The 13,206-nt window shown below is 35.3% G+C and overlaps 1 protein-coding gene across 3 annotated transcripts in view; it reads right to left on the bottom strand.

Moving 5' to 3' along the window:
• TRIM24 (tripartite motif containing 24) overlaps positions 1-13,206 on the bottom strand; it is a 107,979-nt gene that overhangs the window by 43,266 nt on the left and 51,507 nt on the right. For all 3 annotated transcript variants that reach the window (XM_004430713.3, XM_014787718.2, XM_004430714.3), the window contains exons 3-4: positions 10,762-10,909; positions 5,178-5,310 (exon numbers count right to left, since the gene is read on the bottom strand). In XM_004430713.3, the coding sequence (XP_004430770.1) occupies positions 5,178-5,310; positions 10,762-10,909 (281 nt within the window). The remainder of the gene's footprint in view (positions 1-5,177; positions 5,311-10,761; positions 10,910-13,206) is intronic.

Genomic DNA, 13,206 nt, shown 5'->3' with positions numbered 1-13,206 from the left:
TACTCATGGACATTGTTTAAATTATTTTGAAAATCTGGGAAGGACACACATCCATCACTCATAGTTTCAGAGGCTTATAGGGCTCACTTGGCAGGCCTGACAAAAAGTAATCATAGATATTTAAGCAGATTTAACTATTTTGCAATTTCATAATTATGAAAGTTTGATGCTGTAAATAAATATTTTGAAGGCCACTTTTAAACAATAGATAATCATGCTATAGAGGTCACAAATATATGCCTTTAAGATAAATGGGCAGAGGGGGAACAAAACTCCTGATATTATGCCTTACATGCGATAAGGCTTCAAGCAATAACATCATAAAATACAGCACTTATAGTAATTTAACTTGGAAGTGAAGATGATAACCTTTGACAAACTATGTAAGATGATTCAAGAGCAGCTCTAGAGAAATAGACAATGATGGAGAAGATACCTATAAAGAGTTTTATTAACAGTTTTTCATAAAAAGGACAAAATACAGTATTTTACATAATGTGATTTAAAAGTATATGCATAATTAAATCAATAAGTACTATAAATAGAAATGCCAGGGTAAGAAAAAAAATCCTATTTATAAATAATGACATCTTAAATTCTTAAGTAACTCACATCTTTTACCTTAGTAAACTTTTTTGCTTACTACACTGTTTGGGACCTTAGTAAAATGTAACGTTAAATGGTCAAAATGGTCATCTTTATCCTGTTCCTAAACTCAATGTAAAAACTTTCAACATTCCATTATGATATTTTCTAGTTCTTTTCACAGATAATCTTTATTAGAGTTAGGAAATTTCCTTTTATTCCTAGTTTGCAAAAATTCTACATCATGGGTGTATTTTTTTTTATTGAATGTTTCTTATGCCTCTATTGAGATGGTCATATAATTTTACCATTATTCTTTTAATATGAATTACATGAGTGATGTTCACATGTTAAATAAACTCTGTATTCCTAAAATAAGAACAACTTGGTTATGATTATATTGTCCCCAAATCACAAAACTACCGGATTATGTTTATTTCATGTGTGAGACTAGTCTGTAATTTTCTATTTTTATTCTTTATAAAACAGGTTCAAGAGAATTCATTCTTTTAACTATTCTTTGGACAAGACTGTATAAAAAAGGTGTTATTTTTACCTTACCTATTTGGTAGATTCATCAGTGAAGTCATTGGGTCTATAGTTTTCTTTGTGGGAAAGTTATAAATTTTGGATTTACATTAAAGGACTGTTCTGACTTTCTACTTTATCTTGTGCTAGTTTGGTAAGTTGTATTTTCTAAGAATTATCCCACCTCATGGAGAAATTTTCAAATCTATTGACAGATATCCTTTTTATATTCTTAAATGCCTTTAGAAAATGTGGTGATGCCCCCTTTTCACTCCTGGCATTGGTTATTTGGGCCTGCTCTCTCCTTAATCATTCATAAAGGGATCTGTTCATTTACTAGTCTTTTGAAAGATCCAATTCTTGGCTTTGACTGTTTCATTAATTTCTGCGCTTGTCTTTATTGTGTCCTTTTTCCCACTTACTTTGGGTTCAATTTGCTGTTTTTTCCTAAGTTGAGACAAATGTTTCGTGCATTTACCTTTTATATTTACTATCTAATATATGCACTTGATACATATTTCCCTCTAATCACAGCTTTAGCAGTTTAATTCAAGGATAGTATTTTCACTATCATTCAGATAAAAATATTTTCTAATATCTATTGGGACATCTCCTTTGATGCTTTATTTAAATTTAACTGCTTATTTTGAAATAATTTCAAAGTTAAATTTGCAATACTATACAGATCTCACATATACCTTTATACAGCTTAGGTTTTCAAATATTGCCTCATCATAACCCTTTAACGCCTTATTACTAGGCATTTCCCAAAAACAAGGATATTCTATTACACAACAATAGTATAATTATTAAATACATGAAAATTGACACTGAGATAATACTTTCATCTAATCTACAGACCATATTCCAATTATGCCATTTGTCGCTGTATCATTTTTCCCCCTCTAGTCTAGGACACAGTCCAGAATCGTGCATCACTGCATTTAGTTTTCATATGAATTGCATTTCTTCATTTTCACATATATGAAGACTGTTCTCATCTACTATTGTTTTCTATATTAACTGCATTGAGTTTACACAAGACTTGGTATGATTTCAATCCTTTGAAATTGAAGACTACCCTGGCATATAGTCAATTAAATTTTTTCTTTTTATGTTTGAAAAGAATGTGTATCATTGGGTGCAGTGTTCCTTAATGTCCATGAGGTCATTTGCTAATTGTGTTATTTGAATCTTACTGAAATATCCTCATTTTTAGTCTGCTTGTTTTGTCAATTATTGAGAGAAGTATGTTAAAATTTCCCACTCGAACTGTGGATTTGTCTATTTGTTCTACGTTCTGTCATTTTTCTTTATATATTTTAAGGCTAAGGAGCATATAAGTTTAGAACTGTTACATCTTTTAGATGAAGAGAGCATTTTATCACTATAAAGTTTCCCTCTCTATATCTCTGTCTGCTATACCAGCTTGCCTTTGGTTAGTGTTTGTATGGCACATCTTTTCCAATCCTTCTCTTTATATACCTTAGGTTTTAGATGTTTGTCTTACAAAAAGCAAATAGATTTTCTATTTTCTTTCTTATATCCAGCCTGAAATCTCTTAATTTGGAACATTTTATCCATTTACAGTTATTATAATTACAAATGTATTTATAGCTCTACCAACTTATCTGTCCTTATTAAATCCCATCTGTTCTTTTTTTTTTTTTTTTAATAATTTTATTTATTTATTTTTCCCCCAAAGCCCCGGTAGATAGTTGTATGTCATAGCTGCACATCCTTCTAGTTGCTGTATGTGGGACGCGGCCTCAACATGGCCGGAGAAGCAGTGCGTCGCTGCGCGCCTGGGATCCGAACCCGGGCCGCCAGCAGCAGAGTGCGCGCACTTAACCGCTAAGCCACAGGGCCGGCCCATCCCATCTGTTCTTTGTTCCTTTTTCTTTTTTGGCCTGTGTTTAGACTGATTATTAATTATTCCATTTTCTCCCTGCTGTAATCTTGATAATCATAGACACTTTTCCTTTTCTTTTAGTGACTCTTGCATTACAAAATGCAGATCTTGACTTATCATCTAATATTAATTTGTATTTTTTTACCCTCTTCCTAAACTGTGCATGAGCCCTAGACTACAAACTTCATATCTTAACATGTATGCTGTATGATATACCATACACACACATAAGACACACCAAGACATTTTTGTTTCATAAGTCAACCTTTATTCAGATTTACTAATACTTATCATTTTATTTGCTCTTTTTCCATCATGCATCATCCATCATTTTCTTCTGCCTAAAGTGTACTTTAGGGAGGGTTTACTGAGAATATATTTTTCCAGTTTAATTTGTCTAAAAATGTCTTTCATTAACCTTCATTTTTGAAGAATATGTTCACTAGGTATAGAATATTAGTTTTGTAAGTATTTTCTTTTTGCACTTTACAAATATTACTTTCTTTTTTAATTATCCTATTATTATAAAGTTCTAAGCCATTATATTCTGTCCTTAAGTGTCGCTTCCTTCACATTCTCTCTCTCTCCTCTCCTTGGACACCAGTTTACCCTGTGTTACATCTTCTCTATCCCTCTTCTGCTTTCCATCTTTCTGTTTATCATGCTTTATTCTAGGTATTTAAAAAATTTCCTTCTAGTTCATCAATTCTCATTTCCTGCTATGTCAAATCTTCTGTGAAACCCTCTATTAATTTCAATTATTGTAATTTTCAGTTCTAGACTTTCCATTTCATTCTTTTTTATAGTTTTCAGTTCTCCACGCAAATTTTCCACTTTGTCTCTTACCTTCAATATAATAAGATGCAGCCCTGAGGGTCTTTTTATAGTGTTTATTGTATCTGCTAGGTTTTGTTCACATTGTTTTATCTCGTAGCATACTAGGTTACTTCTAATTGTGTACTGGACCTTTTTGCAAAACTCATTACTGAATAAATCTGAGGCCTAAGATGGTGTTTTCTTTCTCTAGGGAGGATTTACATTTGATTCTATCAGGTACCTTGGGGCACCAGAAATATGATTTCAATTTAACCCAACTTCGGGTACTGAGAAGAGTTGATGCTGAGCTTTAGTCCCTGTGAGGAACTATTTACTAGCTAGTTCATCTTTACTATAATAGTGTAGTCTTTCAGGATCCCAACTCATGGCAAGAAGAAGCCTTCAACCCCTGTGACCGTTGAACTCCAATTCATATCTTCCCAGCTCTGTGAGGCTATTAAAGGTACTCCTCAATCTCTAGGCAAATGCCTCAAAGGGGAAAAAAACCCCTACCATTGTCTGTCCCCACTCCAATCCAATCCTGGTCCAATTCTTTACTACTAAGCTCTAAAATTTCTTATCAATTTCTGTATTTTGTTCAGCTTTTCTAGTTATCCTCACTGGTACGGTTGGTCCAAATTCCCCAGTCTGCCATTATATGGAGCCTAGACCATTTTAAGCAATTATATTTGTATCAATTAATCGGAATTTTGCAGGTTAAATTAGTGGTTGCTAACTCAAATGTCTATGGAAGTCAGATTTAAAAGGAAGCTTCGGTAGGAAGTATGATGAATTGGAAAAGGCATGCCTTATTCTAAAGAGCACTAAAGTCAATTCCAGCCAAACACTGACATGAAGGTATGTGGGGCCCAGGGCTACAACAGTTTCCATTTTCTCAGAAAGACCAAAGATCTAGATTTTTTTTTTTAACTTAAAATCTCCTCATTTAACCACACTAGCAACTAATTCTACATATATTACAACACTGTATAGGCCAGTGGTTCTCAACTCAGGGTGACTTTGTCCCCAGGGCATTTGGCAAAGTCTGGAGACATTTTTGGTTGTCACAACTGGGAGGATGCTACTGGAATCTAGTGAACAGAAGTCAAAGATGCAGCTAAACACCATACGATGAACCAGATAGCCCCTCCCAACCAAGAATTATCTGGCCCAAAATGTCAATATTGCCAAAGTTGATAAACCCTGGAATAGGCCAACAAACTGCCGGCCAAACAAAACATTATTTGCAGACTGCCACTGGGCTGGGGTGCCAGCAGTCTTCTAGCCTTCATAAAGCTGTATTATAAATTATGTATATAATGAAAGATGCTGATACCTATGCTCTTTATGTTCTAATAACTGGCAGTCCCGACAGGTCAGTTTGTCACATGTTTCACAGTAAAGCTTCAGCTGCTCCTTCTTATGAAAAGGACAAAACACTGGTCGCTGACTAGTCACTCCAACTGCCTCTGTAGAAACAATGGGAGGCAAAAAGAAGAAAATTAACATAATTGAATAGTAAATAATTATTAGATTATCCATTTAAACTCAAATCCATTGAGATATAAAAACAGCTTGTTTCATTGATGCCATCACAATCACTAGGTTTTACAGATATTAAAATATTCAGAAGGAAACGATAAATGAGCTTTTCACTTTCCAATGTAGAAATTAAAATTAATTCAGGAGAAAAACCAACTGTATACTTAAAAAGATGCTTTATGGATTTAAAAAGTCTTAAAAAAATAACCCAGATAAGTAAGTGTGAACCAACTGGATGTTTTCTATTTAAATGTGGGGAGATTTTTTAAAAATCTAATTCAGAAAATTTAATAAAAATCTATAAAAGAGGTGGTAAAAAAAATTATTTCCCCACTTTTACAAAAATCATAACAGAGGTTATATACCCATTAACACAGAAAAAAATCATAAAGTTTCCACTATTATACCGTAGTTATCCATCTAACTTCTCAACACTTATCCAGAGTGGGGATAAAACTGGGCAATGCCTACGTTACAACGTTAAACGGAAAAATCAGAATACAAATAAATACAATGATTGATTAAACAGTAAACACTGGTTATCTCACTAATAATTAAAGGCAAAATCTAAACATTTCAGAAATAATCCCACCTAAAGAGATAACCTCTAATAACCTGGTATATGTTCCTCTGGTTGTTTTTCTGTTTATATAACTATATATACTAATAGGTATTTTGTTTTATAAAGTTAAAAAAATAGTACTACATATATTGTAAGATTTTTTTCACTTACTCTATCTTAGATACCTTTCTGTGTTAGCAAATACATTCACTTATTTATTAACTGTATAGTATTCCACCAAATGGATATACCAACTGCCAGTGGACATTTGAATGCTTCTCATTTTTCAATATTGTATGCTAATGCTGAAATAAACATATGAAATTTATAAATCATTGAATATTACCATAAGATAAATTCCTAGTAGTAGAATTGTTGCATCAAAGGGTAATTTATACATATATAAATGGCCCTCCAAAATTGTACCAATTTCTACTCCTACCAGTGTAGAGTGGCTATTAACCTACTACCCGAGTTTTCTCAATATTTCTAATATTTGCCAATTTGATAAGCAAAAAAAACAAAAAGATTTTTCTATCTTTGGATGCATTTCTTTAACAACTGAGATTGAACAACTTTTCACATTCATCAACCATTTGTAACTCTTTTTTTTTGTGAGGAAGATCGGCCCTGAGCTAACACCTGCCAATTCTCCTCGTTTTTTGCTGAGGAAGACTGGCCCTGGGCTAACATCCATGCCCATCTTCCTCCACTTTATATGGGATGCCGCCACAGCATGACTTGACAAGCAGTGTGTCGGTGCGCACCCGGGATCCGAACCAGCGAACCGCGGGCCACCGGAGTGGAGCATGCACACTTAACCACTTGCACCACTGGACCGGCTCCTGTATCTCTTTTAAGAATTATCTATTCATAATCTCTACTATTTTTCTGTCCAACTGTCTTTCTTCTCAATTTGTAAACACGTTTGACATACGACCTGCCAAAGATTTTAGAAATATTTTCCCCAGTCTGACTTGGTTGAATGGTACTTTTTTCCAAGCAGATCCTTACAAGTTTCTATAGAAAAATTTATTCGTTTTTCTTCTTGTGGCTTTAGCTTTTGAGCTGCTTCCAGAAAGGTTTTCTCCTTTCTAATTATAGAAATGTTTACTTTTTTTTTCTTATATGGCAAACTTTTATGGTTTCTCTTTGTTAAACTTTTTACTTATCTGAAATTTATTTTCATATATTAATATTTACTAAAACCTTAAGTGTGTGCCAGCAAGTAGAATGAGCTAACAGACTCACATTTTCTGATCACGATATAATAAAACTATAAGCTGAAACCAGAAACGAACAAACAAAATCCAAGCACCGGGAAAATTTTCCTTTTTCTTTTAATGAATTCTTGGGTTCATAATAATCCCACTGTTCAGCAACTTGCTTTTTGCATTTAATATACATCATGGGCCTCTTTCCATATCATTATTTAAAATCTACCAAAGTAGAAAATAACAAACACAAAAATTCATAAATCCCCAACTGCTTTGTAACCATACATGCAATCTAAAAAACAGCAGAAATCAAAGTGGCAAATCATAAATCAAGCTTTAAACACTTACAATTCTAAAGAAAATGAAAATAAATATCAAGTATTTACCTCAAAGAAGTTAGTAATAGAACTTTAAAACAAAACTAAAGTGGGCGGCCGGGTGGCGCAAGAGGTTAAGTGCGCATGCTCCGCTGCGGCAGCCCGGGGTTCACCGGTTCGGATCCCGGCGCGCACCGACGCACTGCTTGGCAAGCCATGCTGTGGTGGCATCCCACATAAAGTGGCGGAAGATGGGCATGGATGTTAGCCCAGGGCCAGTCTTCCTCAGCAAAAAAGAGGAGGATTGGCAGACATTAGCACAGGGCTGATCTCCTCACAAAAAATAAAATAATAATAAAAATAAAACTAAGGTAAGCTGAGAGGAATTAAAAATAAAATTAATGACTAAAAATGTATAAAGGATAATTAGATAAATAAAGTTAAGAGCTGTTTCTGTGGATTAAAACAAAAAGACAACCTACTATCTAGTCAGATCAAAAAGAAGATAAAAATACATAAAGTTCAGAATGAAAAAAGATAACCAGAGAAAATTAGCAGTATACTAAAAAAAATATTAAAAGCATAATACATCAACACCAAATGGAATTAATTCCAGCAATGGAAAGATGGTTCAATATTAGTAATTTGAATATCCTCATAGCTCCCTGCACCCTTCTCCTTGATGTTCATGTCATCTGGGCACCACACAGTAGATAGGGTGGGTGACCATACATCTTCAGTTGGCTTGGGACATCCTGCCGTCCAGGAATGATTATTTATAGAGCTTCTGATTTAGACAATGAGGACATCATGTCACCCATTTATAGATTTCCTTTATATACAGAAGAATTTAGATCCTGACTCATAGTCATCCTCCTAGTCCTAAGTCTCATCATCATCCTGGATGATTTAGAAGTCCACAGAAATTACCACATAAAGACAAGCCTCTCAGACTTTTTCATCTCTAGAGACTTGTACTTCATTTTAGCTACTTATTCCATTTAATATACATCATGGTCCCACCCTAGATTATTGATTGTCCATAATTGTTTCATTTCTATAATCATAAATTCAAACATCCCACTCTAACAATTTCTATTTTCTAACCTTCCAATTCTTAACTATTCTCACTGTAGCTCATCGATATCTCTAGTTCCTAACCATTTCTTTCACCCTGTCAACTGACACTACCAACTTCACTTCCTCGATATAGTTAAAATCCCCAAATCCTTCATTTCAATACATGCCATTATCTGCATCTCTCACCCTGTTGAACTTCTGAAACAACTGTCCAACTAAACCCCAACCCTAGATAAGTTCAATTCTTCTTTATACCCACACCCAGACTACTGAGGCCTGATGGAGCAAGTTTTAAAGGCCTACACACCAACTGTAACCTCCAAGCTACCAAGCAATCCTGTTCCCGAAGCTGGAGCTCTCTTTCAACTGGAGTTATTTCAAATATCCTCCACATTCCTTATCTTTTAATCCTATTTCCTCTGCTCTCTCTCTTTTTTTTGTGTGAGGAAGATCAGCCCTGAGCTAACATCCATGCTAATCCTCCTCTTTTCTTTTTTTTTGCTGAGGAAGACCTGCTCTTGCTCTCTTTTTTAATAGAAGGCTGACTTCACAGAAAAACAGAAGTCTTTCTAATACTAATCTATTAAACTTACCTGAATCTATACCTGGCCTTCTTTTGTGCCTTTTCTTCATCAGTGTCTTCAGAAATTATATCTTCCTTTTCCTGTCTCCATACTGCTAGGCTCATCTCTTACTACTACTCCTCTTGTATCTTACCCTCCAGCTATACACAACTTTCTCCTTCTGGAAATTTGCACATGTGCTTCAGTTTTCCCCACTCTTCTCCTTCATGTGATGAACTTTTATGTATCTTTGAACTCACAGATTTGGCCTCGAACTTAAATCTCCAAATCTGAGTTTGGTACCCTTTTCATGTGCTCCCACAGAACTTATGAGGACAAACTATGATTGCTAATTTGTTAGTCGTCATCACAAGGGTAGGAAGTGTTTGTCTTATTCAGCTTTTCAGTTCTAGTACCTAGCGAAGTTTTAGAATATAGAATAGACATACAAACACTGGTTGACTCAATGAGTAAAAAACAATAAAATAATTTTTAAACAAAAATATATTAATGAGCCATAAAAAGGAATGAAGTCCTGATAAATGCTACAACACGGATGAATCCTGAAAACATTGTGATAAGTAAAATAAGCCCGATACCCAAGGAGAAATACTGTATGATTCCACTTGTATGAAATATCTAGAATAAGTAAATTCAGAGACAGCAGATTAGAGGTTAGCAGCGGCTGGGGGGAGAAGAGAATGGGCAGTTATTACTTAATGGGTACAGTTTCTTCTGGAGGTGATAAGTTTTGGTAATAGACAGTGGTGATAGTTGCATAACACTATGAATGCAATTAATGCAATTGAATTGTACACTTAAAAATGGTTAAAATGGTGGGGCCGGCCTGGTGGCGTAGCAGTTAAGTGCACACACTCCGCTGCTGGTGGCCCAGGTTCGGATCCTGGGGGCACACCGACGCACTGCTTGTCAAGCCATGCTGTGGCTGTGTCCCATATAAAGTGGAGGAAGATGGGCACGGATGTTAGCCCAGGGCCAGTCTTCCTCAGGAAAAAGAGGAAGGACTGGCATGGATGTTAGCTCAGGGCTGATCTTCCTCACAAAAAAAACAACAACAAAGGTTAAAATGGCATTAAAATTTTAAGTTACATAAGTTACATATATTTTACTACAATAAAAAAAGTATTAGTAAACTTTATATTATAAGCAACAACATAAAAACCCAGAAACCACACTTACATAAAAAGCAAAGCTTCTTTGGTTACCTATATATCAAATATCGTGAAACAGGTTTACTACAACAATATCAGAGGGAAAAGAGTTGTAAAACTTTTTTTAAGCCCACTCCTTGTCATCTTAGAAGTAAACGAAGAGATAAGAGAGAAAAGTTCAAAAAGCAGCTTTGTTTTCATTTGCTGTACATTCACACCAAATTAGGGCATTTATAGGAGAAAGAGGGTCGAGTATGAATATAAGGCAGAAGGATTCTATATCTATTCATACTTACCAACATTTGTAAGTATTCAAATTTCAACTACAATATAGACCTCCTTGTATTAAAAAACAAGAGTATATTTAATGCTTAAAAGTGTTTCAAAACAAATCAGTATAGGAAGGAAGAAAAGATGGTGGGGAGGCATAGAGGGAAAAAAAGAGATCAAAAGAACTAATTTATTACCTGGAGATACTTCTTCTTTTTGTCTCACGGTGTGGTCTTTTGTGAACTTCACCCTTTGATGAGCTCTGATGCATGTCTTGCAGAGCCATTCAACACACTCTACACAAAACCCATTAGCTTCTGCATTGTCCTCACAGCTTGTACACACCTAACAAAAGAAACATGTTGCATCAATTTTTGAGAAAAATGAAAAGGTGGTCACACCACTAGTCATCCATAAATGATATACAAACCATACTCGACTCTATCAGTTACCTTCTTAATAGTGTTCATAAATTTAAACTAACATTATGTTTAAATTATAAACATATGAAATGGAAATATAAGGACACTGTCCTTAGTTCAATATAGGAAATATTCCAGGCACTATGCTAAGTGTTGAGGATACAATGATTATGAAAAGTAAACACAGTCTCTGCCCTTATGATACCTAGATTCATAGATGAAATGTGGCTTCAAATTCTAATTCCCCGACTTACTAGCTCAGTGGTCTGGGACAGGTTACTTAGAATGCTCATCTTTAAAATGAGAATAATAACACAGATTTTACTGAGTAGTTGTGAAGATTAAATGTGAGGCAGACAAACATTATTGGAATAATCACACTAATACATAACTGCAATCTGAGAAGTGTCATAGAGGAAAAGTGTGAGAAGCTATAAGAGCATATGATGAGGGAAACTGATCTCATTTTAGTGGGGTTGGAAGGTTGGGGAAAGTGAGAGGAGAGATTTTCCAGGCAAAGCTTCTAAGGAGATCATATTAGCACCAAGATATGAAAGTTGAGTCATCAATTACTGATGAAAAGCCTTCTAGGTAGGGAGAACAGCATGTACAAAAGCCTCTGGCAAGAAGAGCATGGCAAGTTCAAAGAACTGACAGAAAGCCAGTATGACTGAAGTGGAGAGATCAAGAAGACTAGGAAGAGAAGCTGGTGGCAAGGCAGGCAGGAGCCAGATCAAACAGGATCACATGACAATATTGGTCTTTGTCTGAAGAAGTCTCCTAAATCTCTTAAGTGAGTGAGTGACATGGCCAAATTTACATTTTTAAAATCGCTGTCGCTGAAACGTAGAGAGCAGATTAGAAAAGGGCAAGTGTTTCTACATAAAGACAAGTAAGAGGCTTTTTCAGTAGTTTAGATGAGAGTGGGTAGAAGTGGAGATGAATGAGGGAGATTCAGGAAGTAATGCTGACTGGTTTGGAAGACGCACTGGATATGGGAGGTAAAGGAGATGGCTCCTATGTCTCCAGCTTGTTTACCTGTGTAGATGGTGGCACTATTCTCTGAGGACTGATACTAAAGTTACACAACATATAAGCAGTCCTCAGGATTATCACTTGTGGTTGGGAAAAAAAATCTTCCCCCTCAGTCAGTGGTTTACATTAGCCAAATTCCAAATATCTGGATAACATTTCCATAAACCAAAACCTGCCTTGTCTCAGCTCTTATCATCTTTGACTTTTCTAACATCATTCGATGCCACTGACTCCTACTTCCTAGAAATCATTTGGATTCCTTGATACGTCCGGATCCTCTTACGTCCCCAATTGCCCCTCTGAATCCCACCACCACTCTTTCCTCTAATTCTGTAGATTTTTGTTAGAGCTGAGGATTGGTCTTGTCTACTCCCTTAGTTTCAACTATCACCTCTGTAAGAATGTCACTTAATATTTAATCTCCACAGTATGCTACAAAAAGGAATGAAGGATCTCTATATATTCTGCCAGAGAGGGATCTCTAGTATATAAAGTAAAATAAAAAAAGCAAAGTGGAAAAGCATATCATTCCACAGCTTATCTAAGAAAGATGGGGATAGGGTGGGATGACTTATTTGCTTATATTTTAAAAATAGATAAAATTACTTAAAATTATATATAAAATAATATTAAAAATAGAAGGATAAACCATAAAAGAAATTAAATGGTTACCTATAAGACAGAGAAGAAATAAGGTAGATGGGTAGATGAGACAGGAATTGAAGTGTGAGTTCTCTGAATACACCCTGTTTTACAGATTTTACTTTGAAACTATATGAATATTTTATGTACTTATACAAATTTAAATTAAAAAAAAACTAAATCCCTAAACATCAAAAGCAAAATGAAACAAATGAACCTACGTATCAAGTGGGTGGCTTAACCATACAGAGAAGAATTATTTCACATAACTTTTTTTTTTTTAAAGATTTTATTTATTTATTTTTCCCCCCCAAAGCCCCAGTAGACAGTTGTATGTCACAGCTGCACATCCTTCTAGTTGCTGCATGTGGGACGCAGCCTCAGCATGGCCGGAGAAGCGGTGCGTTGGTGCGCGCCCGGGATCCGAACCCGGGCCACCAGCAGCGGAGCGCGCGCACTTAACCGCCAAGCCATGGGGCCGGCCCCTCACATAACTTTAAAACATGATTTGGTTGAATATTTCCAGTGCATACGTGTAATAAT

This window comes from Ceratotherium simum, chromosome 1, assembly GCF_057802395.1.
Source record: "Ceratotherium simum simum isolate JZ-2026a chromosome 1, ASM5780239v1, whole genome shotgun sequence".
NCBI classification, from domain to species: Eukaryota; Metazoa; Chordata; class Mammalia; order Perissodactyla; family Rhinocerotidae; genus Ceratotherium; species Ceratotherium simum.
This window is presented reverse-complemented; position numbering and strand designations above follow the sequence as displayed.